The 26,415-nt window shown below is 39.4% G+C and overlaps 2 protein-coding genes across 3 annotated transcripts in view; one reads left to right on the top strand and one right to left on the bottom strand.

Moving 5' to 3' along the window:
• CRYBG1 (crystallin beta-gamma domain containing 1) overlaps positions 1–26,415 on the bottom strand; it is a 245,273-nt gene that overhangs the window by 30,587 nt on the left and 188,271 nt on the right. For both annotated transcript variants that reach the window (XM_007484389.3, XM_001378406.5), the window contains 6 exons: positions 24,067–25,709; positions 12,128–14,480; positions 6,334–6,381; positions 6,125–6,243; positions 3,583–3,748; positions 2,034–2,173 (listed from right to left, as the gene is read on the bottom strand). In XM_007484389.3, coding sequence (XP_007484451.2) covers positions 2,034–2,173; positions 3,583–3,748; positions 6,125–6,243; positions 6,334–6,381; positions 12,128–14,480; positions 24,067–25,709 — 4,469 coding nt within the window. The remainder of the gene's footprint in view (positions 1–2,033; positions 2,174–3,582; positions 3,749–6,124; positions 6,244–6,333; positions 6,382–12,127; positions 14,481–24,066; positions 25,710–26,415) is intronic.
• Positions 16,652–18,835, top strand: LOC103097105 (mapk-regulated corepressor-interacting protein 1-like). Its single transcript, XM_007485179.2, has 2 exons — positions 16,652–16,689; positions 18,421–18,835. Exons 1-2 carry the CDS (start codon positions 16,652–16,654, stop codon positions 18,761–18,763), a joined length of 381 nt encoding a protein of 126 aa, XP_007485241.2. The 3' UTR covers positions 18,764–18,835.

Raw genomic sequence — 26,415 nt, 5'->3', positions numbered from 1 at the left:
TTCCAATGAGATTATCCAAGAGAATGTGTTTCAGGAGGCAATTTCACAAGAAGAAGAGTTCCAAAAAGATTCTGAACAGTGATGTTGCCAAAGGGAACAAAACCCTACTTGGATAAAAAGGATCAGGCATATTAAAAATCAGTTCAATCATCCTCCTGCCTCATATAATTCAATATAAAGACAACTGAGTGACATAAAAGCCTAATAAACAATACTCTAAAATAATTTTACAAGAAGTTTTATCAAAATAAAGTAATTAAAATTTATCTGGAATATCTCTGATCTTGCTGGACACCCAGAGCCCTGTAGCACTGACATGGGAATCAAGGTAGCTGGTCTTTCTACCCTCTCGCTCTGTATTTCTACCTCTTCAGGTCTCTGTTTTCTCGTCTGCAAAATAAGTGATTCAGACTAATTTTTAAGTCCCCTTTTAATTCTTTTAGCCAATGGTCCTCTACATAAAAAGGCATCATTACCTAGTGATCGCATACTGCCACCTCTAGTAAAGAATGTGAGACAGGTTGATAAGATATGAACTTTAACATGAAAATACCTTTTTTTAAAAAAAATCTACATTCAATTATAAATGAAATAGAAATTAGGTTACATAAGGTGTCATTTCCTTCAGCCAACTGGGCTAGACTTATAAATAACTTAATTTCTTAAAAGACTGGTCTGGGACTATCAAACCTTGGAAAACTATGTCTTAATGGTAGCTAACAAAGTCCCTCCAACAGCAAAGACGCCTTTTCATCAAGTAAGGCCACTCCAAGTCAAAAACCAAAATAAGCAGATCTAAAGGCTGCTAGATTTTCCATAGAGATTTTCTAGCATCAGGAGAGATTTGGTAGCATCGGGGGATATATTTATGAAAAGCAGTGTGGATGAAGCAATGGGCTCGGACCCGGGAAGATCTAGATTCAAGTCCAGCCCCTGCCTGGGGCAGGTGGGTGATTCCAGAAAAGTCACTCTGGGTGCCCCATGTACTCTGGCATGGCAGAACGAAAGGTCAATGTGCCTCCGTAAAGGCAGTTCCCTTAGCTAGGGGGTGAATGAATGAATGAGAATGATTAGCCCCAACTCAATTTATGCAGAAAATAGGGAACAGAAAAGCTTAAATTGGTCAAAGTATTAACCATGGTTCTCTCGATTTTTCCTAATGGAAACAGTCAGAACACACAGCTAGGAAGTGTCTGATGTTGAATTTGAACCCAGGACCTCCCCTCTCCAGGCCTGGCTCTCTATCCACTGAGTGACTTAGCTACCCCTATTTGCCTTTCTTTATTGCAGAATGGAATTAGAAGAGGAGGGAAGAAGGAAGAGAGGTAGAATAGGAGGAAGAGGAGGAAGAGGAAGAAAGAAGGAAGAGGAAGAGAAGAAGTTATTGAAGCATTTTCTTAAATGCAAAAAAAAGTTGAAATGGAAAATACATAAACAGGTCAGTTTTGATAATAAATATAAATATAATATAAAAAATAAATATAAATAAATATAAATGAAAATATAAAATATAAAACAATTAAATAAATAAAAAATAAAAAATAAATTTATTATATATATGTTTAAAAAGTGAGCTTCATAGAATAGAAATTGTCTCATATATAATCCTCTTTTTTGATTCCACTAAATATATGGAAATATTTCCTTTCTGGTATTTCATTCAGGATAAAAAATTAAATGTAATTAATTTTAACAAGAAGAAAAGCACATAAAAAATAAAAGGTTTTTTCCCTCCAATATAATGTTTATGCTAGTAAGAAAGGCTAATACATAAACTGTATTTTAAGAGCACTACATGCCAAATTTCCAGAATTTTTTCTTTTAAATGACAACTAAAAAAAAGGTTTTTAATTAAATAAAAAACAAAACAAAATGAAAATAAATGACAACTATAATCAATAATAATTTTTAATATAAAGGAACACTAATCAGAGATTTGAATGTTTGGTACAACTTTACCTGTATTCCTTTCAAAACAGACACACACACAAAATCATCTTTAATCATGAATGCACTCAAAATTAAATACTTACGTGCCCCAATGCACTTTAATGGAACATGTCTTCTGTATTGCACCATACATCTGCATTTCTTCAGTGTCATCAAAGTAGGAATTTACAAGTCCCAACCCTTCTGTTTCAGTAAACAAGTCAATATGACTAATTCTGTAATCCTGAAAAATATATATTTATATGTAATCATAATTATGCTATCTATTTAATTATACTATAAGTTCACTTTTTAAAAGATAGCAACTAATTAAAGTAAGGCTGAAAAACATACATGGATTTCCAGCAAGCATTTGCTGCTTTCACTCTCATTTTAAATGCTGTATTCAAGCTGCAATTAATATTTGTGCATCAACAGGGTGTGAGCAATTGCTTCCCTCATATGTCAAAGGTGCCACATAAATCTCAGAGAGGCAAGTCTCTATTCTATTGGAATTTGGGGGAGGGAAGTAGAAGAAATTCACATTAAGGTGGCTTTGCTCTTTGACAACTGCATGCCCTCTGCCTACCTATGAGTCCAAGAGACACCATCAAAAAAACTTAGAATCTTTATTTTTCCAAATGAAAGGCAACACTAATGGCTTTTTCAGAAGGTAAGGAACCTACTGGTGAGCTCATACATCCATTGATATAATGACGAAATATTAATAATAAGTTCCAAGGTTAATTCTAAAAGCAAGAAATTTCACTCAATCCTTAAAAGTGGTCTCGAAAGTTTATATTTAAATTCATAGGAAATTGGGAACATCTGGGTGTCTCAGTGGATTGAGAACCAGGAGCAGAGACAGGAAGTCCTAGGTTCAAATCTGGCCTCAAACATGTCCTCATTGGTAACCCTGGACAAGTCACTTTACCCCATTGCCTAGCCCTTCTCCCTCTTCTGCCCTGGAACCAATACACACCATTGATTCTAAGATGGAAGGTTAAGAATTTTTTTAAAGTAGAAAAAGAAAAAATAAATTCACGGGAAATCAAATCTGAATTAGCAATTTGATTTTGGGATCACTTTTATTCGGCATTCTTAATCCCAGAGGTAGCCAAATTTCAAGCGGATTACAAGTAAAAATCAACAAACTTCGTTCTCATCTAATAGTTAAATACAAAATTATATATTCTAGAGGTTGGAAAAGTAAACTGACCACTGGTAAGATTTTTATTATTAGAAAAAAAGGGATAGAAACATGCCCTTCCTTTTTCTTAAACAAATAATTAGGACACACAAATATTTGATAAAAAAATATACCGAAGTTTCACAAGAATGTTCCAAAGCCTAATCATTTACTTTTAAGCCACATAAAAGACAGAATGAAGTGGTAGACATTAAGATTGGAGTTAAAAAAAGAAATGGCTTTGAATTCAGCCTCTGACACTTATTACTTAGAGTAGCCATAGGCAAATCATTTAAACTTTCAGACCCTAAGGCTCCTTATCTTTAAAACTGAGATAATTCTGACAATGCCTACCTCACAGGGTTGTTATGCACAAATTTTTCCATATGAACCTTAAAGGAAAATGTGAGTTGCTATTATTAAAATAGAATTTTTCTTTCAAATAAAATTTTACTCTAACTTACCTTAATTACATGTCTAATTGAACCAATCACCATGGGCTTAGCAGATTTGTCCTCCTCACTTTCTACCAAAATATCTTCCATTCTCCAGGGATCACATAGCTCCAATTCTCCTTCTTCAAGAGGAACTGAGTTCCCTTCAAAATTTGGTTTCTCATATAAAATCCAGCTAAAGAAGAAAAATATTTTAATGTTTCTGTTATCCTGAAAGACTGTATTAAGTAACAAAAGGATGATGTGTGTAACATACACTGATACCATCTTTTGAATAATTAGAACAGTATAATATTTATAACTGAAAAGGCAGAATAATAGAGTGAATCAAAAGCTGGCATTGAAGTCAGGAAGACCTGGGTTCAAGCCTCATCTCTGTTATATATAGACTGTGTGATCCTGGACAAGTCACTGAACCTCTAGGGATCCTCAGAAACTCCCTAAGACAACATCTGCTGATCTGAATTAATAGAAGTTTCCTAGAAACTTCCTCACCAGAAGGGTGAAGAAATAAAGAACAATTCTAAACAAAAAAATTATATTCCAACATTACTACACCAAAACTTAGCTGGTGCTAAAATTTAATTTCTGGTGATTCAGAATGTGCTTAGAGAATTTGGGGTGTATGAGGACACCCTTAAAGGACGTAAGTTCCTTGAGAGCAAAGACTTTCATTTATGCCTTTGTATATCCAGAATCTAAAACAGCTCCTGGCATACAAAAGTCAGCTGTTTCATAAATAGCTTGCTGGTTGATTGACTACAGTTATCCTGAGAACACTGTTCGATTACTAATTCAGTGTAAATGGACAAATGGGCCAGATAATGCGGATCTGCAATTAATAGGAAGCTTTTCCTGCACTCTTTTTCTTCTTTGGTGTACATGTAGATAGACAAACAGATACATAGATAGACAGGTAGATAGATAGATGGATGGATAGATATATAGATACACAGACAGATACACAGATAGATTAGACATATGATGCGTGTACACTGATCATTTAGTTTACAAACACTGAGAAAATAAAGTCTGATTAATTCAGAATCACTAAGGAACACTACTAAATGAAATGCTGACCATGTTTTCTGTACAAACACATGGAAACAGCATCAACATTTAAAAAGCGAAAACACAGAAAGTGAATTACATTAAAAACAAATAAAAAAGTAATATAAAATGAAGTTACTGCAGTTAACTGTGTGATTAGACAAGTTTCAAGGACAAAGGAGAACACTGCTTTGCCTTAAGAGGGCTATGTTTAAAACTAAAGTTCCGCTTTACATCCATCAGTTTATCAAAACTGACAAAAATGAAAATGACAAATCCTAGAAGGAATGTGGGAAAATAGGTACATTAATGGACTGCTGGCAGAGCTATGACCAGATCCAATCATTATGGAAAGCAGCTTAGAATCATGCCCAAAACTTATTAACCTACACAAACCCTAGGTCTATGCCCCCAAAAGATAATGTAAAAAAGGAAAAGAACTCCTATGTACAAAAATATTTATAGGCATCCTTTTGGTAACAGCAAAGAATTGGGAATTATAGGGCTGCCCATCAACTGGGGGGGGGGGGATGGCTGAACAATTTATGGTACCTAAATGCAATGGAATTATAAAAAAAGGATGATAGGGATGGTTTTAGAAGAACATGGGAAGAATTGTATGAACTGTTACATAATGAATGTGGAGAGCCAGGAGAAAACTTATATAGTAACAAAATTATTATAAAGACAATCAACTTGAAAGACTTTAGTACTCAGATCAGATCAATAAAATTACCAAATATAATTCCAAAGGACTGACAAAACATGCTACCCACCTCCTGACAGAGAGGTGGCTGACTCTGAATCCATAGAGACATAGGGTTTTGGTACATGTCCAAAGGGAGAATTTGTTTGGCCTGACTATACACATTTGTTGCAAGGGCTTTGTTTTTCTTTATTTCTCAATATGGAAGAGAGTTATAGGTGAGAGAGAGAGAAGATGGATTTCCATGAACAAAAATAAAAATTTGATTAAAAAAAAAGACTGCCATATTTACACTTCCTTGTGACAGAGAAACAGAGTACAACTAGGGCAAAATGTTGTATATGTTTTAAAAAGACTCTGAGAGTTTTTGTTCTCTTTTTCTTTGTTACAAGGAGGCAGGGACAGTGGGTTAGTCCTAAGAGGGACAAAAGGGAATATTTCTAGAAATGAATGAGATAAAAATGAAGTGATGTGTAATTGGATATGAATAAAACACTACTCTGTCAATCAAAATGATCTTAAATAGTCACTGAATAGCTCTTTTCACTTCTCATATATCTTAAGGAAAACATGACATGACATGACATAAATATGACATGAATGATGATGAATTTCACCACAGAAAGAATAAGTAGGACAAGGAGAATTTTATGGAATCACAAGATGTCTGAGTTGGAAAAGACTTAGAAATCATATATCTCAACTACCTCAAGAGTTTTACAGATAGGGCATATGTGGAAAAAAGACCAATTAAAACACAGATAGTCACAAAGAGTTTAAAATACCACTTCTTACCATCCTCGAACTACTTTTACAATGATTACTGGTGACAGGCTCCAAGAGGTACAATTAGGAATGTCACTGAAAACTTCAAAGCAATTCCCAGAGAAAGTGGGTTCACTATAGATCACCACCTGTTGAAGCAATCGCAATGGTGTCAAGTTTCATTCTACCTTATCAGACCATTAATCAGGACAGAGTATAGATAATAATAATAATCTTACCTTTCCAGGTCGGGGATTGATTTTATTTTGCATACTTGCTTTAAATACCTGAAATGAGGTGAATAAAAGAAAAGAACAAATGATCAGAATTTTGCATAATAGCCTCTTTTTTCTTCCCATTATCTTTTTTATAAAAAAAATATAAATTTGTATTTACCTTATACCACAGACTGATTTTTAAAAACATATGCTTTTCATCTATACCATGGTTTTCAGCTTTTAGGTTCATAGTGAGAGATGTCAAAATGTTTCTATCTGATTAACTATAGATAGTTTGTTTCAATGCTGTCAAACACATTTTTTTAATAACACCAGAAAATTACAGTTTAGCCATTTTTTTTTGGTAATGAATAACTCAGAACTAAATGGATCTCTATTAACTAGAGAAATGGCTAAACAAACTAATGTATGAGTGCAACAGGAGAAATAACAAACAGAAGGAATTCCGAAAAATATGGGAAGATCTATATAAACTGATGGAGAATAAAATGAGCAGAATCAGAAGAATAGTATACATAATGACTACCGAGATAAAAGAGAACTACAAGAAATTATTGGCTCTGAGATCACTTAAGGAAACTAGCCATCTCAGCAGAGAGGTGGAGAACTTTTGGACAAAGGGTTGCATATACAGACACACCCAATGGTCACCCTATCATTTGTTTTGCTTTAACTGTTTTTGTTGTTATTAATTTTAGCAAGGGTTCAAGATTGAGGAAGGGAATAAATCCAGAAATGACTAATGAAAAAGCAAAAGTTATTAAAAAAAAAACTTAAGAGTAAAGAAATGAAATGAAATGCCAGAAAATGAAACAAAGTGTCAGATTCAAGCTTTGATTTTCTATCTGATTTATTTCTGCATTTCCTCCAAAGCATAGGTTAGTACACTATATTGAGTAGGTACTTAATATTTGTTGAATGACTAAATGTATATATGAAAAAAAAAACAATGAATTTTTGCTGAATCTCTTTATAGAATGAGAACCAAATAGAGATAATTGAGTTTCTATACTATACTGAAAACAGAGAAAATTAAACTTGGGCTAAAAATTAGATAGAGCACCTCAAAAATCTTATTGCAATATCAATAATATGGAAATAGGTCTTAATCAATGACATGTAAAATCCAATGGAATTGCTCATTGGCTATGGGAGGGGGTGGGAGAAGGGAAGGGAGGGAAAGAATATGAATCATGTAACCATGGAAAAATATTCTAGATTAAGTAAAGTAAGTAAATAAAAATGTTCAATTCAAAAAATAAAAATAAATAAATCTTAATGTTTTAAAGTATTAATATCATATGTTATTAATATAACAACATATTATATTTATGTATATATATATACATATATATATAAAACATATACTAATTTCAGTAAGGCATTTGGGAATTGTCATTATAATATAGTAAAAAGAATCTTGAAATTAGAGCCAGGAAACTTGGGTTCAAATATTGCCTTGGATATTTATTAGTTGTGTGACGTTGGAAATTTTACTTAAGCTCTTAGAGCTTCTATTTCCTCATCTGTAAAATGGAGATAATAATATTTGTGTTCCTCAACTCACAGAAGCATTCTGAGGAAGGGTCTTTGCAAATCTTAAAATTATAAATGTGAATTATTATTGTCTGAGTTTTATCTAAATGACTGCCATTTTAGGTTCTTATCCTACTTATCCTAGGTTCTTATCCATTTAGGTTCTTATCCTACTAGTCTAAATTATGAATGTCTTTTTTTCCCCTTAATGATGTCTACCAGGATAGAAGTCAAGTATTAAATGTAATGTTGGCTAGCCCATAAGACCCTGCCTCCCTCACCCATAAGATGGGGAATAGATGATATAAGCTACTCGCCTTCTCCCTACAACAGGAAATATTTATCAAACAAATGGTTTATTAAATACATACAAAAATAAATATTAAACAAATGGATTAAATGACTACAGAATTCTCAAAATCCTCTGATAAGACCTGTAAAACTAGTTATGCATATAATAATAAAAATACTAATTATACACGTAAAAATGTTGCAAAACACATACTACTTTCAATGTTGACCAAGAGTCCTGCTCAAAAAACAATGCAAAAAAGCCTTTGATCTGATCTCTCCACCTAGCATGCATCACCATGAGGTGTGGAATGAAGTTGAAAGATGGTGAGAAAGTCTCAGCAGTAGCTGAACTGGAAATATTAAGATAAGTCTGGCTTACAATTTGAAAGCATGAGGAGTAAAGATAAACTGATGTGGAATGATAGGTGTAACCAAAACAAAAAAACAGAAACAAACAAAAGAATCCCAAAGCAGCCAGAAAGGGGACAGGGAAAGCAACCATGAAAATAAGCCCAGGTCCACAGGCCCAGGATCAAAAACAAAACAATGGCCATCTAAACCTTAGAGAAACCATTGAAGGAATGGGGCATCCTGAGCCTGGAGAAGACTTGCACATCATGACATACCTGCCAAACAGTCATCTGGATTCTACCCAAAACCAGTAAAGGAAAAGAAATCTCCTTCCGCTAAGACAGCCCACCCCACTTTGGGAACGCTTGGGTCATCAGGGTGTCTTTCCTTATATCAAGCCCACATCTGCCTCTTTGCAGTGTCCACCCACTGACCCTTTAGAATGCAACAGAACAAGTCTAATCTCTCTTCTGCATGATACAACCATCACTTCATATTGGGTCTGGGCCAAAGAATACTCAGCTGAAACCTAGCCTAGAAATGGAATAATGGCCCTTCAGTATCCTACGAGAGGAGCTTGAGGAGGAGCAAGGGGAAGACAGATGTGGGAGCCATTTTCAAATCCTTTAAGGGCTGTCTGGAAGTGGGATTCATCTTTGAAGCTTGGGCCTTCTGGGGAAGAAACAAGGAATGACGAGTAGAAGTTGCAAAGATCTATTTAGACTAGATGTTGGGACAAAAACCCAACTCTCAGAGCTACCCAAACCTATGATGGGCTGCCTGAAGAAGAGGCGAGTCTGCCCTCTCTGGAAGTAATCGAGCATGAGCTGGATGGCCATTTTGGGGGGATTCCTACTTAGATATCAGTTGAACTAGATGCCCCTTCCTAAATGGACAAGATGGTCACAGGGGTCACTTCTAATTAAAATTCTTTAATTCTCATGTGTCTGTCTAGCCACCGATACCTGATGACCACCTAGCTAGAGCCCACACATAAGAAAATCTTTGATACTGAAATGCCTTTGATGGAGAGAAGAGGGGTGCTCAGGAGAGAGGCTGGCTAGTCAAGGGGGTCTCAGTTATGGTAAAACAGCTCTTCTATAGGTCACCTTTAAGATATACATACTCTAAGGAGGATTCCTTCTTAAGTTTGGTCCTAGACTAAATGCCTACCAAAAACCCTGAGTCTGTGGTCCTAGGATGAAAGTAAACCAAGGAGTATATACAATGAAAAGCTCTAAAAAAACCCTGAATGCATTCTTCTATTTCTGCTCACTTCATTTTCCACTCTTAATAGAAATTAGACTTCCTATCAGCAGGTGCTCTTGTTCTCTAAGCCTAGTGAAATGAGAATATCAGGAAAAATAGGGCAGAGACTATAGCACTGGTAAATGTGGGTGGCACTCATGCAAATAATTGGGGTCCAGAGAGCTCATTTGAAAAACTAATGAGTCTTGAAAATGATTCTTGGCAAGGAAGTTGAGTAATGATGAATAGGGTTTTTTTGTTGCTATTGTTCACACATAATGAGTTGGGTTTTTTAACTTAGGATTGATACTTAGAATTGATACTAAGTATTGGTTCCAAGGCAGAAGAGGAGGAAAGGAGAAGACAATGTGGGTGAAATGACTTGCCCAGGGTCACACAGCTAAGATGTGTCATCAAACCCAGGACCTCTTCATCTTAAAAGTCAGGCTTTCTATCCTGTCCACTCAGCCACCTGGCTGCCCTTCATAATGAGTTTTGATCCATGACTCAAAAATTACTCAACTCTACATTTTGAAAACAGATAGACACTGAAGGTACATTCAGTAACAGTTTCTCTTTGTTTTAACCAAAAAAGGAAATTTTACAAAAGCTGGCAGAATAACATAGCACTCTGCACATGATGTGTGTTTTGCCTGAGTGAGTTGTGATTAAATTATGGACTTATCTGGCCAGATATTCTAGTTCCACAGGAATAGCCACATATCTTCAAAGGAGACATCCCCATACTTCCATGCTGGGTGAGCTGACCATGTAAAGTTTTTATTCTTTTTCTCTTTCATTGGGCTCATTAACTTGAAAACCAAGCTTCCATATCTTTCTGCTTACAAAGTGCTTCCATTAAAGCAAAGCCAAGGTTAGTTCACAAAGACCAAAGCTCCCAGGCAGCAGGAAAAGTCAAAGGTGAAGTGCTATAAAACTCTCCTATAATTTTTATTTGGGTGATGACTACTCCCCCCCAAAAAATTTATATGTATAAAATGCACATTATATATGTATATATACATATCTCACATCTGGAAGTCATCACTATAACAATCTTTTTTAAAAGATCCATTATGAATGTAAATCAACTCTTCTCAGCACTTATTCAAAGAGAAGTTCTGTTTCTTTGAAGGGAGTCTCAATTCTGAACAAAAAGAAAATACTTGAGACAAGAATTAACACTTTGTTATTAGTTCTTGTGGGATGAAAGAAAAGGCTCACATTAAAGGGTGGGGGGCACTCAGACCACAGCTCATTGAAACTAAGTTTCTTTATGAGTCTTCAGAGTCCATAGGCTGGACCACCAGGGACCAGAGCCTGGTCAGGGTGGGGGTCCAGCATCCTTCTGCTCTAGTCTTCTAAAGAGAACCAGTACCTAAGCAGAACTATCTCACAGCACAGTCTCCTCTTTGCTTCCCCCTCCCCCCCATCTGATGGGTAAGGATCAGACCTGCATTTTTATTAGTATAGGGAATTCCCAGATGAGTTCCCATCCATTCACTTCAGCAGCTTCTCTGAAACTCATCATCTTAAGAATGATTCTAGAAAGTGATGGGGCAGAGGTGACTCACAAGCCCTAACTTGGGAGGACCTGGGTTTGAGTCTGGTCTTGGACATGTCCTAGCTGTATGACCCTGGTCAAGTCATTATACAAACTTAACTCCATTTGCCTAACCTTTGCCCGTCTGTCTTTTTTTTTTTTAGAGTTTTATGGTAATTTAATTTTAACAGGAGTAAGAAATTATTAGAGGGAGAGAGAGAGGGAGAGAAGGAAAGAGGTTAAAGCAACCTTCTGGCTGAGCCAGAGGGAGTTTTTGGCCTTGGAGGGCCAACTTTGCCCGTCTGTCTTAAGAGTTGTTACTGAGAAAGAAAGTAAAAGTTTAAAAAAAGAGAGAAAGAAAGTTACAAAGAGTAGCAAGAAGCCAGCTCACTATATATTAGAGGTGGACTTGAACTCAAGACTTCCAGTTTTCAAGGCGAGCTTGTGCTCTATCTGTGCTACTTCTCATTAGATAAACATCATAGATGAAGTCAGGAAGACTTGAGCTCAAATCTGGCCCCAAACACTAGATTGTCTGACCCTGGGCAATTACTTAATCTCTGTTTGCCTCAGTTTCCTCAACTGTAAAATGAGGATAATAATGGTACCTTTCTTCTAGGGTTGTTGTGAGGATCAAAGGAGATAATAATTGTAAAGCTCTTAGCACAGAACCTGGCACACAGTAAGCATTATGTAAACGTTCGCTATCATTATTATTATTGTTACTATAAAGTCAGCTGTTACTCTACAGCCTAAATAAAAGCACAGCCTTACACCACAAATGACAATTTCCCCCCAAGAAAGTTAAAAGTTTTTGCTCACCGGAGTGTCTGATAATGTCATTCCAGCTAAGGAAATACTTGGTTCAAAGATGCTGGGTTTTAGATAACTCATGAAATCTGTATCATTGCTCCCAAAGTTTGGCATCTGTGGTTTAAGAGTACTTTCTAATGAAGTTGTTTTTTCTATGCCATTGTTGTTCTTGAGCTTGGAAAATTCAGAAAATCGAGTTTCTGTTAAAGTCAGGTTGTTCCGTGAATCCGGATCTCTCTTTGTTTCACCTGTTTGCAAGTATTTCTCCACATAGTTTGGACTTCTTAAACCTGACAGTGATTTACTCGATGAGTCAAAGTTGAAGATCTTTGAGGAGTTGGCCGATGGAAGTCTGTGGAGCTCATTTTCTGAATTACTGGACTGAGCGGAAAGGCCTGGTATCCCATCAGAACCAATCTTTGAAGCAGCTGGCTTTGGCAAGAGAGAACTGTTCTGAGATGTGCCAAAAGATGTGGTCATTGTGTTGACGGATGTCACTGATGGTGAAAAGACTTTTTCTGGGGTTGAAGCGGAAGAAGATAACATGCTGGAGAAAAGAGCACTTTTTTCTAACCTAGATCTCTTAATTCCACCATTTGCGATGTCCTTATTCTCCTTTCCATTTGTTTCTGGACATTCTACGAGTTCGTTTTTGGTCGATGTATTCGCAGACTTGAAGAGTATGCTCTGTTCCGCAGAGGAACGCTTGGGTCTCAATTTAGATTTGGTATCCAGACCTTGGAAAAGATGTAAGCCTGGTGACGCGTCTTGCTGGTTTTCTCTTTTTTTCCCCAACCCATAAGTAAATGTGTTGGGGTCAAACACTTTTTCTAAGTTGTCTTCATGAATAGGAGGCATGGCAAAATGGGGAGCAGGAGAATTTGGTATCCTGGCCTTCTTTTTCTTTTGGGGCACACAAATGGAGCTGTCCATCTTTTTGATGATTTCTGTGAATTTTTCCATATCGGCCGAAGAATCAAAAGTACTGTCATCACTCCCTACAGAAACATTCAGACCACTAGCAGGGCTGCCTTCAACATCTTGGATGTCTTGACTTGGTCTTGGTAAAAGTTCTAAACTGCTTTTACTACCCTGCGAGTTGGCTGGGCTTGACTCGGTTGCCATGACTATTTTGCTGTCATCACTTGGTGCCTGGATGGACACGGTCTTCTCTAACTCCAGTGGCAGCCTAGATTTTTCTGGGTGCTCTCCTTTGCATTCCACATCCTTTGGTGAGGTGGCTTTAGTGTCTGGCACCCCATCTTTTACAGAAGTGCAGCTGTGAGAAGCATCTACTTCATCTCCATCATTATAATAACTCGTCATTCGAACTTCTTCAACTTCTGAACTATCTAAAATGATATGTGGGGCTCGACTTTGAGCAGTTTCCACGGGTAACACATAAGACCTAACATGGACACGAACTTTGGATGGCTTATCTTCACAGGTTTCTGAGTTTAATGGATCCTCCACAGACTCAGGGCTTCTGTCTTCTCTTCCAAGTTCATTTGGGGTCATTTTGCTATTTTCACACGAGGCAGGTAAGTCACACTCGGCACGACCTCCTGATCCCAATGATGGCTGAGAAAACTCTTTCAGATCAGCGCCAGAATGGCTACCAGCAGGGGCTGCATCCCCATCACAACGGACAGAGGTATCTTCACTAGCTGCCATAGAAACAGATGCTGACTGTGGGATGGAAGGACCATTAGACATCTCTACTACAGGATGCAAGTCAAGAACATCTGCAGGAGATTTTATTGGGACTGTCTGAGTTGAATCTTTGCTTTCCTTATCCAGGTCAATCTTGTTTTCTAACACAAGCCCAGTACTGTTGACAGTCTTCAAACTGTTTTCTGCAAGGATTTCCACATCCTTACTGGGAATCTGAGCAGCGTCTGTTTGTTCTGAAGGACAGGAGGGGTCTCTTTGAACATCTGCTTTCTCAGTTGGGCCAGGCTGACAATCAGCAGTCGTCTCCCCACTATTTGCAGTCACTGGCAGAATATGTTCTTCTGGGGGAATAGTCTTCTTTTCCATGGACACTTCCTTTGACAACCCACCATTTGGGTGATTATTTTGCATATTTCCTCTCTTTTCCAGTAGTTCAATTTCCTTGGATTTTTTTCCTAAATTAAGCTTTGCTCTACCAACAAAAGTCTTTGATGGTGGAACACTCTTCACACCCCGGCTGTCGGTGTTTCTTGGGCTGTTGTTAGCACGCTTATTTTCAAATAAGGAAATCTTGTTGGCAGTATTTCCTTTATGAACTGGCTGGCTAAATGGATTATGATCATTTCCCAAGCTCTCCAGATTCTTTGGGGCTTTGAAATTCAACTCCACATGTTTGGGCTTGGCTGGGCTGCAAGAAATGAAACAAATGAGTTACTTGAAATCTAATTTTTAAAAATAGGTATATGCAACAATTAGTTTTAAAATTATGAAATAGGAACAAAATATTATGGAACATCTGTTTCTGAACATTTCAGGGCTTTTGAAAGGATTTGTAAATGCTAATGATAAATGCTTAGAGATAAAGCCAAAACACTTTATTTCATTCCCAATTAGCCAGGATATTTGTTAAGTCTATAATGTTAATGTAAATCATCCGGAGACTTAAGAGATGGTGACGGAATACAAGATTAAATTACTCTAATAAGAATTTGAGAGTAGTTCAACATCAGGTCAGAGTATCTCCAGAGATATCAGGGTTCAGCTAGGTGACTCAGTGGCTAAAGAACCAGGCCTGGAGGTGGGAGGAACAGGGTTCCAATCTGACCTCAGACACTTCCAAGTTGTATGACTCTGGGCAAGTCACTTAACCTTCATTGCCTAGTCCTTACTGCTCTTCTACCTTAGAATTGACAGTATGGATTCTAAAGACAGAAGGTAGAGTTGGTTTTTGTTTTTTTTTTTAAAGCTAATGGACTATTATTATATTAAATGGGAGGTATAAGCCTAAACTAGGGCAAAATGAATAAAACAAGAATTCTAATAAAGCTGAAGACACAACTCTGCCCAACATAAAATCCCCAAAGCCTGCCTCAGCACATGAATGCCAGGCAGGCCTTCTCCAGCCAGGAAGTTAAGGCCCAGCTGACCATTAAATATTTACATAAAGATCAAAATATTTCACAACCTGGTTTCTGGCTATTATGGGACACTGACTGAGAGTCACTACAATTAAAGGAGTGACTCTGATTAAAAGGAAGGACCCTGTAATTCACGATGCAACGCCTGCCTTTTAATATGAGAGGGGAAACTGCTGCACGGGCTAAAACACCACAGCGATCACATGAAAGGGAAATCCTCCAAAGATGAAATGTTCCTAGAGGGGCTTTAAATACGCAACATTCAATTATGAAATGAATTTAAAGAAATCATTAGTCTGACTAGTATTTTTATGGAACCCAGTATTTCACCTTCGCTTTTCGAACCATCACAAATTTACAATCAAGAATATAGATGAAAAACATTTTTTGGACTGTTAAAATAATAAAAAAAATAACCACAGTTAACACAATCTGGACTTCAAACAAGCAAACGCTTCATAAACCAGTATTTATTGCATATTGTGGGGCAGCTAGGTGGCTCAGGGAATAAAGCAACAGGTCCTGGGTTCAAATCTGTCCTCAGACACTTCCTAACTGTGTGATCCTGGCAAGTCACTTAATGTCCATTGCCTAGCTCTTACAGTTCTGCCTTGGAACTGATACTTGATATTAATTCTAAAACAGAAGGTGAGGGAGGAAGGAGGGGAGGAAAAGAGGGAGGGGAAGGAGGGAAGGAGGGGAGGAAGAGAGGGAGGGAGGGAGGAAGGGAGGAAGGAAGGGAGGGAGGGAGGGAGGGAGGGAAGGAGGGAGAGAGGGAGGGAGGGAGGGAGGGAGGGAGGGAGGGAGGGAGGGAGGGAGGGAGGAAGGAAGGAAGGAAGGAAGGAAGGAAGGAAGGAAGGAAGGAAGGAAGGAAGGAAGGAAGGAAGGAAGGAAGGAAGGAAGGAAGGAAGGAAGGAAGGAAGGAAGGAAGGAAGGAAGGAAGGAAGGAAGGAAGGAAAGAAAGAAAGAAAGAAAGAAAGAAAGAAAGAAAGAAAGAAAGAAAGAAAGAAAGAAAGAAAGAAAGAAAGAAAGAAAGAAAGAAAGAAAGAAAGAGAAAGAAAGAATTTCTAAGGCCCCCCTTCCAGATTTAAAATTCTATGAATTTATGAAATTCTTTGCTTTCCACAAAGACAGCATGGAACACTAGAGAACCCAGGGTGGAGCTAGAAATATTTGGTTCCTGTCCCATGTCCAAACCCATATGGGTTCTGTGACATTGGGCAAGTGGTCCAGGAAACTCTCTAGGTGTAAATTACAAAGGAGATGCCAGACAGAGAAGTTCACTCTCTAGGTCTCTATCCTTTCCAGACCTCTTGATTGAACATTTCTGGGTTTTTTACTGGAAGACAGGTAAGTGTGCTTCCTGAATAGCCTCAGGAAGTTTTCCTACAGCTTATCCTGACAGTTCAGCTACACGTTCTATAAATAATGGGCGTCATTCATGAAGGCTACCTCACTGACGCTGCTACAGAACAAATAGTAACTGAGTCAAAGGTCTCCTGGTCTACAGATGTTGAGATAATTTTGAGTTATTCATTAAAAATTTTTTCATTCCAAAAATTACCAAACAGAACTCCTACTCTGTAAAACCCTTAGAGGCATAGCAAATAGTTACTCAGTTCCATTCATTATAAGAAATGTGTACTAAGCATGTAAACTATGTGCCAAGTTTTCTGGACTAGGTGCTTAGAATATAAAACAGGTATGAGGTCAGGTTCAATAAATGCAAAAGGGAAGTTAAATGCTATAAAAAATTTGAGAAGTGAAAGATCAATGGTGACGAAGGAGAAAACCTTGAATTTTGAAACCCAAGTTCTAGCCCAATTCTGCCACTGACTCACCCATCACTCTTGAGAGATTTATTTCACCTTCCTAGGCTTATGTTTCTTCATCTATAACTGAGTGTCACTAGCTCATCTTTAATTTTCATTGAAGCTCTAGACTCTAGATCTGATGAATACTTTTAGCTAGGGAGGATTAGGTGGAGAAAAGGCCAGAAAAAATAAGGAAGGAATTGTATGGAGGATGGAGGATGCCTGAGCTTAGCACTGTAGAACAGATAGATTCAATGGAGAAAGAGGGAAGGAAGTCTACAACTAAGGATGGGAATAATGGGAAATAGATAGCAAATGGCAGGAAAAAAATGTCTTTTAAATACACAAAGGAAAACACTGTAAAATATGGCTGGAAAAGTAAATTGGAGAGCTTTAAATGCCATGTTTAATTTGGTGAACAAAGATAAATCTCAGAAACAGGAAGAGAACAAATGAGAGCCTGAAAACTGCAGCCCAGTGAGCTTGACTTTCATTCCTGGGAAAACTGTAGGATGAGTCATTAAAAAGATAAGTGAACACCTAGGAAAGGAAGTGGTCATTACAAAGTGCCAGCAGGGCTTCATCATTAGTAGGTCATGCCACACTAACTTCACTGCCTTTTTTGGACAAGTTTGCTAAACCAACAGATCAGAATTGTTAGCTTTAGTTAACCCACATTTTAGAAAAGCAGATGATAAAGTGAGCTGAGATAACTGAGGCAGGAACCAAAAATGGGCTCTAGCACTGGACTGAATCTAAGGAGTAGAAATGCAGAAGGGATATATGTAAGATCCTACATTTGTTTTCCAAAAGGGATCTTCAGAAGCATAGGCATCAACAGATGACAGTCAAGGAGCAGCAAGGTGGCTCAGTGAATTTAAAGCCAGCCCTTGAGTTGGGAGGTCCTGGGTTCAAATGTGACCTCAGATACTTCCCATCTGTGTGACTCTGGGCAAGTCACTTAACCTCTATCATCTAGCCACATATCACCTTACCACTCTTCTATCTAGCAACCAATACACAATATTTTATTATAGGATAGGTCAAGGTGTTTTGTTTTGTTTTGTTTTTTTAATGGCAGCAGGTCTTAAAAGGATCTGATGATTTGAATGGATTGAACACTTAATCTAAGTCAGAAGTGCCTGAAAAGTGACTGGAGATGAAACTAGGTATAGAGGCAGGAATTCTTGGGTTCAAATCTGACCTCAGATAGTTCCTGGCTATGTGACCCTGAGGAAGTCACTTACCCCCATTGCCTAGCCTGATTGTTCTTCTGTCTTAGAACCAAAACCCAGTATTGATTCTAAAACAGAAGGCAAAGGTTTAAAAAAAGGGGGGTGGGGAGGAGATGTTGGTGGAGGTCTGAAACTGGGCAAGCAGTTGTCCTTCTCAACAGCAGCCGGAAGCCAAGGAGGAGACCCAAGCATCCAAGTTGTGTGATTGGATCAGACACCCCCAGCTATGACCAATTCCCCGTCTCCAGAGTCGTCTACAATGGCAGAAGGAATAGTTGCCCCCAGTCTCCAAGCAACAGCAGTGAGATCTTCACTCCGGCCCATGAGGAGAGCGTGCGCTTCATTGAAGCATGGCAGTGTGTGGAACGAGACCTCCGGAACCAGATGTCTGGCAGCAAGCGTGTTCTGGTGGACAAAGTCCCTAACCTCAGTCTGAAGACTTTCAAACCTTTTGACTTGAGTGGCCTGAAATGCCAGAACACACAAGATGCCAAGAAGTCCTAAGGGCTTCTTCCTCCCCATGGCCTCTGGAAGACTGAAAGTTGAAGAATTTATGTTCATTTTTCTCCCCCTTCTCTGGACCCATTTCCTTGACCAGGCAAGTAAAGAGCCATGTTCATGTTGGGTTAAATTCCTGCAAGGATGGACTTGATTGGCACTCAAGGCCCTCCCTTCCCTTCTCCTCCTTCCTTTTTTCTTTAGGGAGGTTCCAAGTTATTAATGTGACCTGGGGGCCTTGGCCCATCACCACCCATCCTCTCTTCCTGTACCATGCCATGAAGGAATTGGGAATATTTAGTTTGGAAAAGACTCAAGTATCTGAATGTCAGTCAATTATTCCTTTGGTCTCAGGACAGAAAAGTCACCAAAAAAGGATACATTTAGGCTCAATGTCCTAATATTAGAGCTAGAGTTTTCTAGGGAGGTTTTGCTTTCCCCATCATCCATATTGGAAGTCTCCAAGTCAGGTTATTAGAGTAGAGATTTGTGTCAGGGCAGGGTTGCCCTGGATGTCTCCCAAGATCCCTTCTAACTCTGAAATTGTTATTCTAGTGAATTGCTGAGTGTGCTTGAAAACAAGTGACAAGATAAAAAAAAATCAGTCATTGGATTAAATAGGCAGTGGCTTAAAAAATGGACTAGAAGCAAGGCCATTTGGTATAATTCTCTAAGCAAGAAGGGCCTGAGCTTGTATGTGAAGGTCAGTCATGGGAGATGGGAATGATAATACATAGGTAGAATCAAAGGACCCTGGAGTCTAATTATCTGTGGCAGATGAGGGAAAGGGAAGGAAGAGTCAAAGATGACTTTATGAGCCCAGCTATCTGGAATTACCATAAGCAGAAACCAATAAATGAGGAATAAAGGCAGACTTTGAGGTGGGGAGGAAATAGGAGTTAGTTTTGGATAAGATGAATTTGAAGATGCAACAGTTCCTCAAATATCCTCATATCCAACAGGCAGATATATGGAGCTCAGGAGAAAGGCTGTGGGCTGTGGACATAATCTGGGATTGATCTTCAGAAAGGAAATCAATGGAATCACAGAAGTGGGTGGGATGGCCAAAAGGGAGGAAAAGTGGGAAGAAAAGATGGCCCTGAACAGAATCATTAATGGACTAGTGAAGGGTGAGAAGCCAGCAGGAGACAGAAAAATAGACAGGATAATGATGACACTGCATTGGCATGGAAGCCAAGGGACAAGAAAAGTGCAGGAAGTCGATATAGGTCATGATGTCAAAAATGCCACACGTAAGTCTAGGTGGAGGGGGTGGAAAGCCACTGGATTTGGAAAGGACAAAGCCGTTCCTTAGGAATCTTGGAGAAAATGATTTCAATAGAATGCTGGGCACAGAAATCAGGTTGTGAGTGGGGAGTAAAAAGTAGAGGCCATAAATATACTCAACTTTATAAAAGCTTGGCTTAGAATAAGGAACAAATTATGGTATATGAGCATAAGAGAATCTTACTATCCCTCTAAGAAACAAATATGAAAAAATACAGAGGCATGGGAGGACTTAGAAAATCTCATGCAAAGTGAAGGAAGTAAAAAGATAGAAAATTATATACATCATGGCAAGGTAAATGGAGAAAAAAAAACCCACAAAAATCTAAACTTGTTGCTATGCAATTATACCGATCAAAACTTTTAGAAGAGATGAGAGAAGGTACCTCCTTCTCTTCTTTGTGCAATGGATAGAGTGCCAGACCAAAAGTAAGAAGACCTAGGTTCCAGCCTCATACACTTATTAGCTATGAGGTCCTGGACAAGTCGCTTAACCCTGTCTGCCTCAGTTTCCTCATCTGCAAAATGAACTGGAGAAAGAAATGGCAAACTACTTCAGTATCTTTGCCAAGAAGTCAGACAGGATGGAAACAATTGAGCAACAACAAACAACAACTCTTCTTTGTAAGGGTGAGAATTATAGATTTAGAACACTACACAGACCAGGAAGATAGGAGAGTTAATTTTGCTGAACTGTTTCTCTTTGTTTTCCTTTCTTTTTACTCTTTATTATAAAGGCAGCATATTCACTGCTGATTCTTATTCTGCCTCCATCCATTCACAGAAGCTAACCTTCAAGGCCTGAATGCACTCCCTCCTTTGATAATCCTCCTCTTCCCTCAAGGCCCAGCTCCAAGGACAGTTTTTCTACAAAACCTTCCCCAACCCAACACCCCCAGCTCAAAGGGAGCTCTCCTTTATTTTCTCGGACAAGGCTTCAATTTCTCCTTCTCATACTTATTTGGGTATTAAGTCTAATTCCCCTTCTAGTAATTTGTTCACTACTGGACATCAGGGGCAATGCCGATTTTATTTTATTATCTGCAGTGCCTGACTCAGTGACTTCCATGTAACTGGTCCTTAATAAAGATAAACAGAAATGAGTTGAAAATAAGAAGACAGGAAAAAAAGAGGAAGGATTAAAGATGTATGGGGGGGGGGTGCGAATTTTAGGAAATTGACTGGACTTTGTGTGTGGTGGGAGGGTGAAGGTAGCAAAAATTAAACCTGAAAAATGTTCCAAACAGTCCAAGGAATTGCAGACTCCTGAGCTGGAAGAGACTTTAGAAGTCATCTAATTCAATTTTCTCATTTTTGCAGATGAAGAAACTGTGATGCTGAAAGGCTAACTGCCTTGCTGGTAGTGTTAGAGGCAGTATTTGAACTTTGACTGAAATCCAGCAGGGTGGATCTAAATGGGGGTGGGCAATAATCCTCCTACAGGAGGGGAAGGAAGATGTCAGATAAATTTTGGAAATCAATTTAATAGTCCTGGGAAACAAGGTGTTAAGAGGTGAGGAAGAAGGAAGAAACAAATTCTGTCAATAACAATCATTTCATTATTTGAAATATAGGCATCCTATATCCTTATTGAAATGTTATGGCTCAAAAGGGGAAAAAAATAATGTCCATTGTTGATTACTCCTCTGTAATTGTTTGGGGGCTCTTGTTCAGTCTCACCTTTACCTACCATAAACCTATTCCTAATGGCTTCCCCACCCCATTTACTTATCTAGGTCATCATCATCCGTTAAGACCCAGCTCCACCTCAGGGGTGAACTCTCCCAACTTGGAGCTGGAATATTCAAATGGCGCTTGCATAATTATTCTTTTTCATTTCCTCATCTCTGTAGAGGACACCAGCATTCTTCTGATCCTACAGGTTCAGAACCAAGAAGTCAGCCTCTCTTCCTCATCTCCACTCTCCCCAATTAGTTCATGGATTGACAAAGCCCCTCCTCCGTGGCCCTTGGCTAGATTCATACAGCCAGGCTAGTTAGACCCTGATCCCTTTACACCTGGATTAATTCAACAGACCTAACCACCCCCTCCCCAGTCATGCTCCTTGCTGCCAGCCTTTCATCCTCCACACAACTGTCCAATGGATTTTCCTAAAGGCAAGTCTAATCATGTTACTTCTCTGCTCAAGAAGCTTCAATGGCTCTCTATTGTTTTTAGGGAAAAAGTACAAATTCTGGCATTTAAAAGGCCCTTTACCTCTCTGGACAAGATGATTGCTAATTATTCTCCCCATGTAGGAAATTCCCATTTCCCACCTCCACAACTTTGTACCACCTATTCCTCATGCCTGGATTGTTCTCTCTCTTCCCACCTGTCTCTGGGAATCCAGTCTTGAGAACCCATCCCTTCAAAGCTCAGCTCAAGCATCACCTCCTTCAAGACTGTTCTTGATTCCCTTCAGTTATTGATATCTCTCTCAAATTATTCTTTCCTTCAAATTATTTGTATATATACTGCATTTCTGGCAGCATGTTCTATTTTACCAAAAGAATGTAAATTCCATGAGGGCTGGGATGATTTTGCTTAATATTTTTATTCTTAACATCTAGCACAATCCGATTTCAAGAATGCTTATTGAGAGGCAGGTAAGTGTTCCATTGGATTGAGAGCCAGATCTGGAGACAAGAGGTCCTGGGTTCAAATTTGGCCTTAGACACATTCTCACAATGTGACCCTAGGCAAATCAGGTCACTCCTAATTGCCTAGCCCTAATCACTCTTCTGCTTTGGAACCAATATTGATTCTAAAGATGGAAAATAAGGGTTAAAAAAAAAAAGAAATGCTTGTTGACTATTAATTGTCTATTAAGTGTCTGATATGTCTCTGTATACTTCCAATGTACAGAGATTTACACAGTAGATGTTTAATACCTTTGTGTTGAAGGAACAAAACTAGCAGAGAATAGTCCTAATAACTGTTCAGGGGTCATGTAGAGGGGGAGAATGGGTAGAAGTTAGGAAGAGGTCAATTTAGTCAATTTAGACTTGATTTTCGTAAAAACTTCCTAACCATGGGTTGTGTTGCCTTGGGAGGGAGGGAATCTCCCCGCCTTCATGTCCTCAACTCTAGAAGCCAAATGACCTCTGGCTGGGCATAGTCTACTGAGAATTCCTTTGTATATGGGCCAGACCTAGTGGTGTTTGAGGTTTCTTCCAGCCCTCAAATTCTGTGATTCCATTCTCTTCCCTTTATTTATCAAATCTTTTGGAGATTAAGTAATCATAGGAGATAGGTACAAATCTCTCATCTGGTAATTGAAAGTAGTTTTTCAACCTGCCTGTAGGCTAAATAGCATGGCGATTTCTAACACTAAACAGGGAGAGAAATGACTAAGCAATTTTATTCCAGACTGGTAATAAAGGCAGGTAAAGAGATGATTCCCTCAGAGCTCCAGAACCCTGGGTTGGCCCATAGCAGGCACTTAATACAGAATGGAAATATCAGTTCGCTTTCCAAGACCTTGTGCTTTCTTCATTACAGGTCTCTGGGAGAGTAAACTAAGGGCAAAAAGAATCAGCTTTGCCGTACAAATTTACCACATGTTCACTAAGTTTAGAAAATGTTACTGTCATTGTTTTAAGAAGCCTGTGCCTGGCAATGTGTGGGACTGAGTAAATAGTCAAACAGTTCATGTGCTCGTTTCTCTGTACCTGACTTAAAAGGCATAACTCTGAAGCCAACCTTAAACAAATTCACAAAGAATCGAAATCTCAAGAAAAAAGAACAATTATTCCCCCTCCCGCCCCCCCCCCCATCATCTTTTAGTTCGCTAAAGGAGTCTTAAGCAGGCTACCTTATCTTGTTTCAGGAGCCACTTCTAGCTGCTCGCTGGGCTGTCACTTCCTTAAATTCAAGTTTAAGCCACTGAAGTCAAATTTAAGGGCACTCCCCCATCCCAAGAGTACGGGAATCATTTCACTAAATTCCCAACACCCTCCGATACTCCGATCCTAAGCAGGGCACCCGGACAGACGAGCAGCTCAGCCCGAGCAGTTACTTACAGGTTAATCTTGGTGGTTACTGTTGCTCGGGTAGCACCCAAGTGGCTTCTGTGTTTGCAGTTGTCAGGGTCGGAGCTGGCAGTCAGTCTCCCAAGCTCGCCTCTGTTTCTGCCCCCCTCCGCTCTGCCATCCAAGTTGTTGAGGAAAGAGCTTCTCTTGTGCTCAGGGCGGATTTCGGGCAGCAAGGTGCTGCTCTTCACCGTAAGCTCGCGGGGTATAACCTTGGCAGCCGCTGCCCCTTCCTCTCCGTTCTCACTCCCCTGCCCGAGGGCGGCGGCTGACTTGTCCCCAGCCACTACTTTGGGGGTACAAGCGGAATTCCCATCGGGGGCCGTCCCAGACTGCTTTTTGGAAGGAGAATCTTTGCCTGGATTCTTGTAACCCCCCGGAGGGGAGAGGGGGCTGGCTTCGGACTGGCGGCTTCTGCCCTTCCTTTTGGTCGGGGAAACGGTGGGGAGCTGGGATTGCCTGCTTTTGTCCGAGTCCCCTCTCTGGTGTCCTTTCAGGTGAGCAGCCCCAGTCTTGGGGTCGGGGTTGCCAGATGCTGAGGCGCTCCTTTCTGGTACAGCTGCTGCAGTTGCTGCCTGGGGCGATTTTACTTTCTTTTCTCCAGAGCTTTTTTCTGCAACCGCATCGGGTGCTACATCCTCCACGAACACAGAGTCCTCCCTAGCGTGAGTCTCAACCGGAACTTTATCTCCGTTGGGTGAGTCAGTCGATTTCTGAGATTTTCTCCTCCTCCCTGACCTTCTGCCATTAGAACGCTTTTCCATCTCCTCGGGATCGCTGCAATCGTCTTCTGCCAGAGAAACAACCACTGGCTCATCGGCGGGGGACACCTCCTCTGTCTTCCTCAGATAGATATCCAAAGTTAAAACTTTAGCTGGGGGTGCGCGCTCCGTGCCTTTGGAATCTGGACCACATAGCACAGTCTTTGAGTTTGCATTCGAGACCTCAGGTTTACTGTCTGTGTTCTCAGTGTGCAAGTTACTCAGACAATTGCCACTCAACTCTTTAGGTAAGCTGGTTAAGACGGAAGAGTTTTCAGGTGGATGGCCTTTGAAGTCTTCAGGCCCGAGATCTCTTTCCTCAGCACATCCCAGGGATCCATTGGTTAGACATCTTTCATTCTCCTCGGTTGGGTGACTACTGCCTGAAAGTTTTTCCAAACTGGGAGCAAGGAGCTCTGAGCTCTCTTGCCTAGAGGAATATTCTGGCTTGGAAGGCAGGTCCTTGGCAGCAGCTGTGGGATCTGGGAAAGTGTCTCTTTCTTGTTCTGAAGGTTCTAATTTGGATGAATCACCTTCATCACAGAGTTGTGCAGCCACTGTTTCAGTGTTGCTCAAGCAAGATGATAGCTCAGCGTCAAGAGAAGTTGCCTGGCTCTGGTCATTCTCTGGCTCATGTGTTTTTTCTGTAAGTGAGCTCCCTACAGACCCATCTGTATTTCTTGGTTGGGTGCCAGTTTTACTTTTTTCCTTCTCTCTTTCTAACAGCTTAGAAGAAGATACTAATTTAGGCACTGAGTTTGTAGGACCCTCCGATCCATTCCTGCTATTCCGCTTTCTCCCAGCAGTGAAAAGATTGCCAAGTTTTCCCAAAACTGGTTTTCTTTTATTCTCTTCTGGTGGTTGTGCTCTGGACTGAAAGAGACAGATACACAGAAATTAAATTAACATAAAAATTACTCCCTTCTTTGCTTCATTCTCTAATAACATCACTGAAAACCAAAAAATTATAGAAAAACCTGGACTTTTTATTGAGAAATCTGGTAATCTCTGGAGAAATGTAATATCTACACTTTGTTATAATCTGCATCAGCACCACAAATAAGAACTATTTTTACAAATAGGCATTTTTTAAAAATGCCATACAATTCTTCTGAAAAAACCATGTCGATATTTTGGAATGACACTTTCCATAAATACCATTTGTATACTTCCTAATCCTTTTTGCAGAGAAAATCAATACCAACGCATCAAAATAATATAATCTAAATGTTATCAGTGTATTTTTAAGGTAGGAGTTGAGGCAAGGACTATATAGTTTATTACCTAGGGAACAGAGAGGAATCATTGAGTTCAATGGAAGATTGAAAACTCTAGGGAAATAACTACCTGGTCTCCACCCCACCCATAAACTTGGAGCTTCTTAAGCAACTGTTAATGATCAGCTAGAGAATCAAATGCAGTCCCTCCCCCGAAAGGTGGACCAAAACAATCCACATCTGACTTTAGCTTTCATGATCCCCTAAATTCATATTTGACTGAGGCTTGCAAAGCAAGCACAAATGGGCTCTTTGCAGAGATGTGCATGAGTCGCTGGGGCGGAGCAAAGCAAGGGGCATCC

Source organism: Monodelphis domestica, chromosome 2 (genome assembly GCF_027887165.1).
Source record: "Monodelphis domestica isolate mMonDom1 chromosome 2, mMonDom1.pri, whole genome shotgun sequence".
In the NCBI taxonomy this organism is placed as follows: domain Eukaryota; kingdom Metazoa; phylum Chordata; class Mammalia; order Didelphimorphia; family Didelphidae; genus Monodelphis; species Monodelphis domestica.
This window is presented reverse-complemented; position numbering and strand designations above follow the sequence as displayed.

Bases quoted from the DNA above. Each gene is read 5' to 3' on its own strand.
- LOC103097105 (XM_007485179.2), top strand. From the start codon at position 16,652: ATGAAGGCTACCTCACTGACGCTGCTACAGAACAAATA. The intron at 16,690-18,420 runs GTAACTGAGTCA...CCTTCTCAACAG, and splicing joins ACGCTGCTACAGAACAAATA to CAGCCGGAAGCCAAGGAGGA.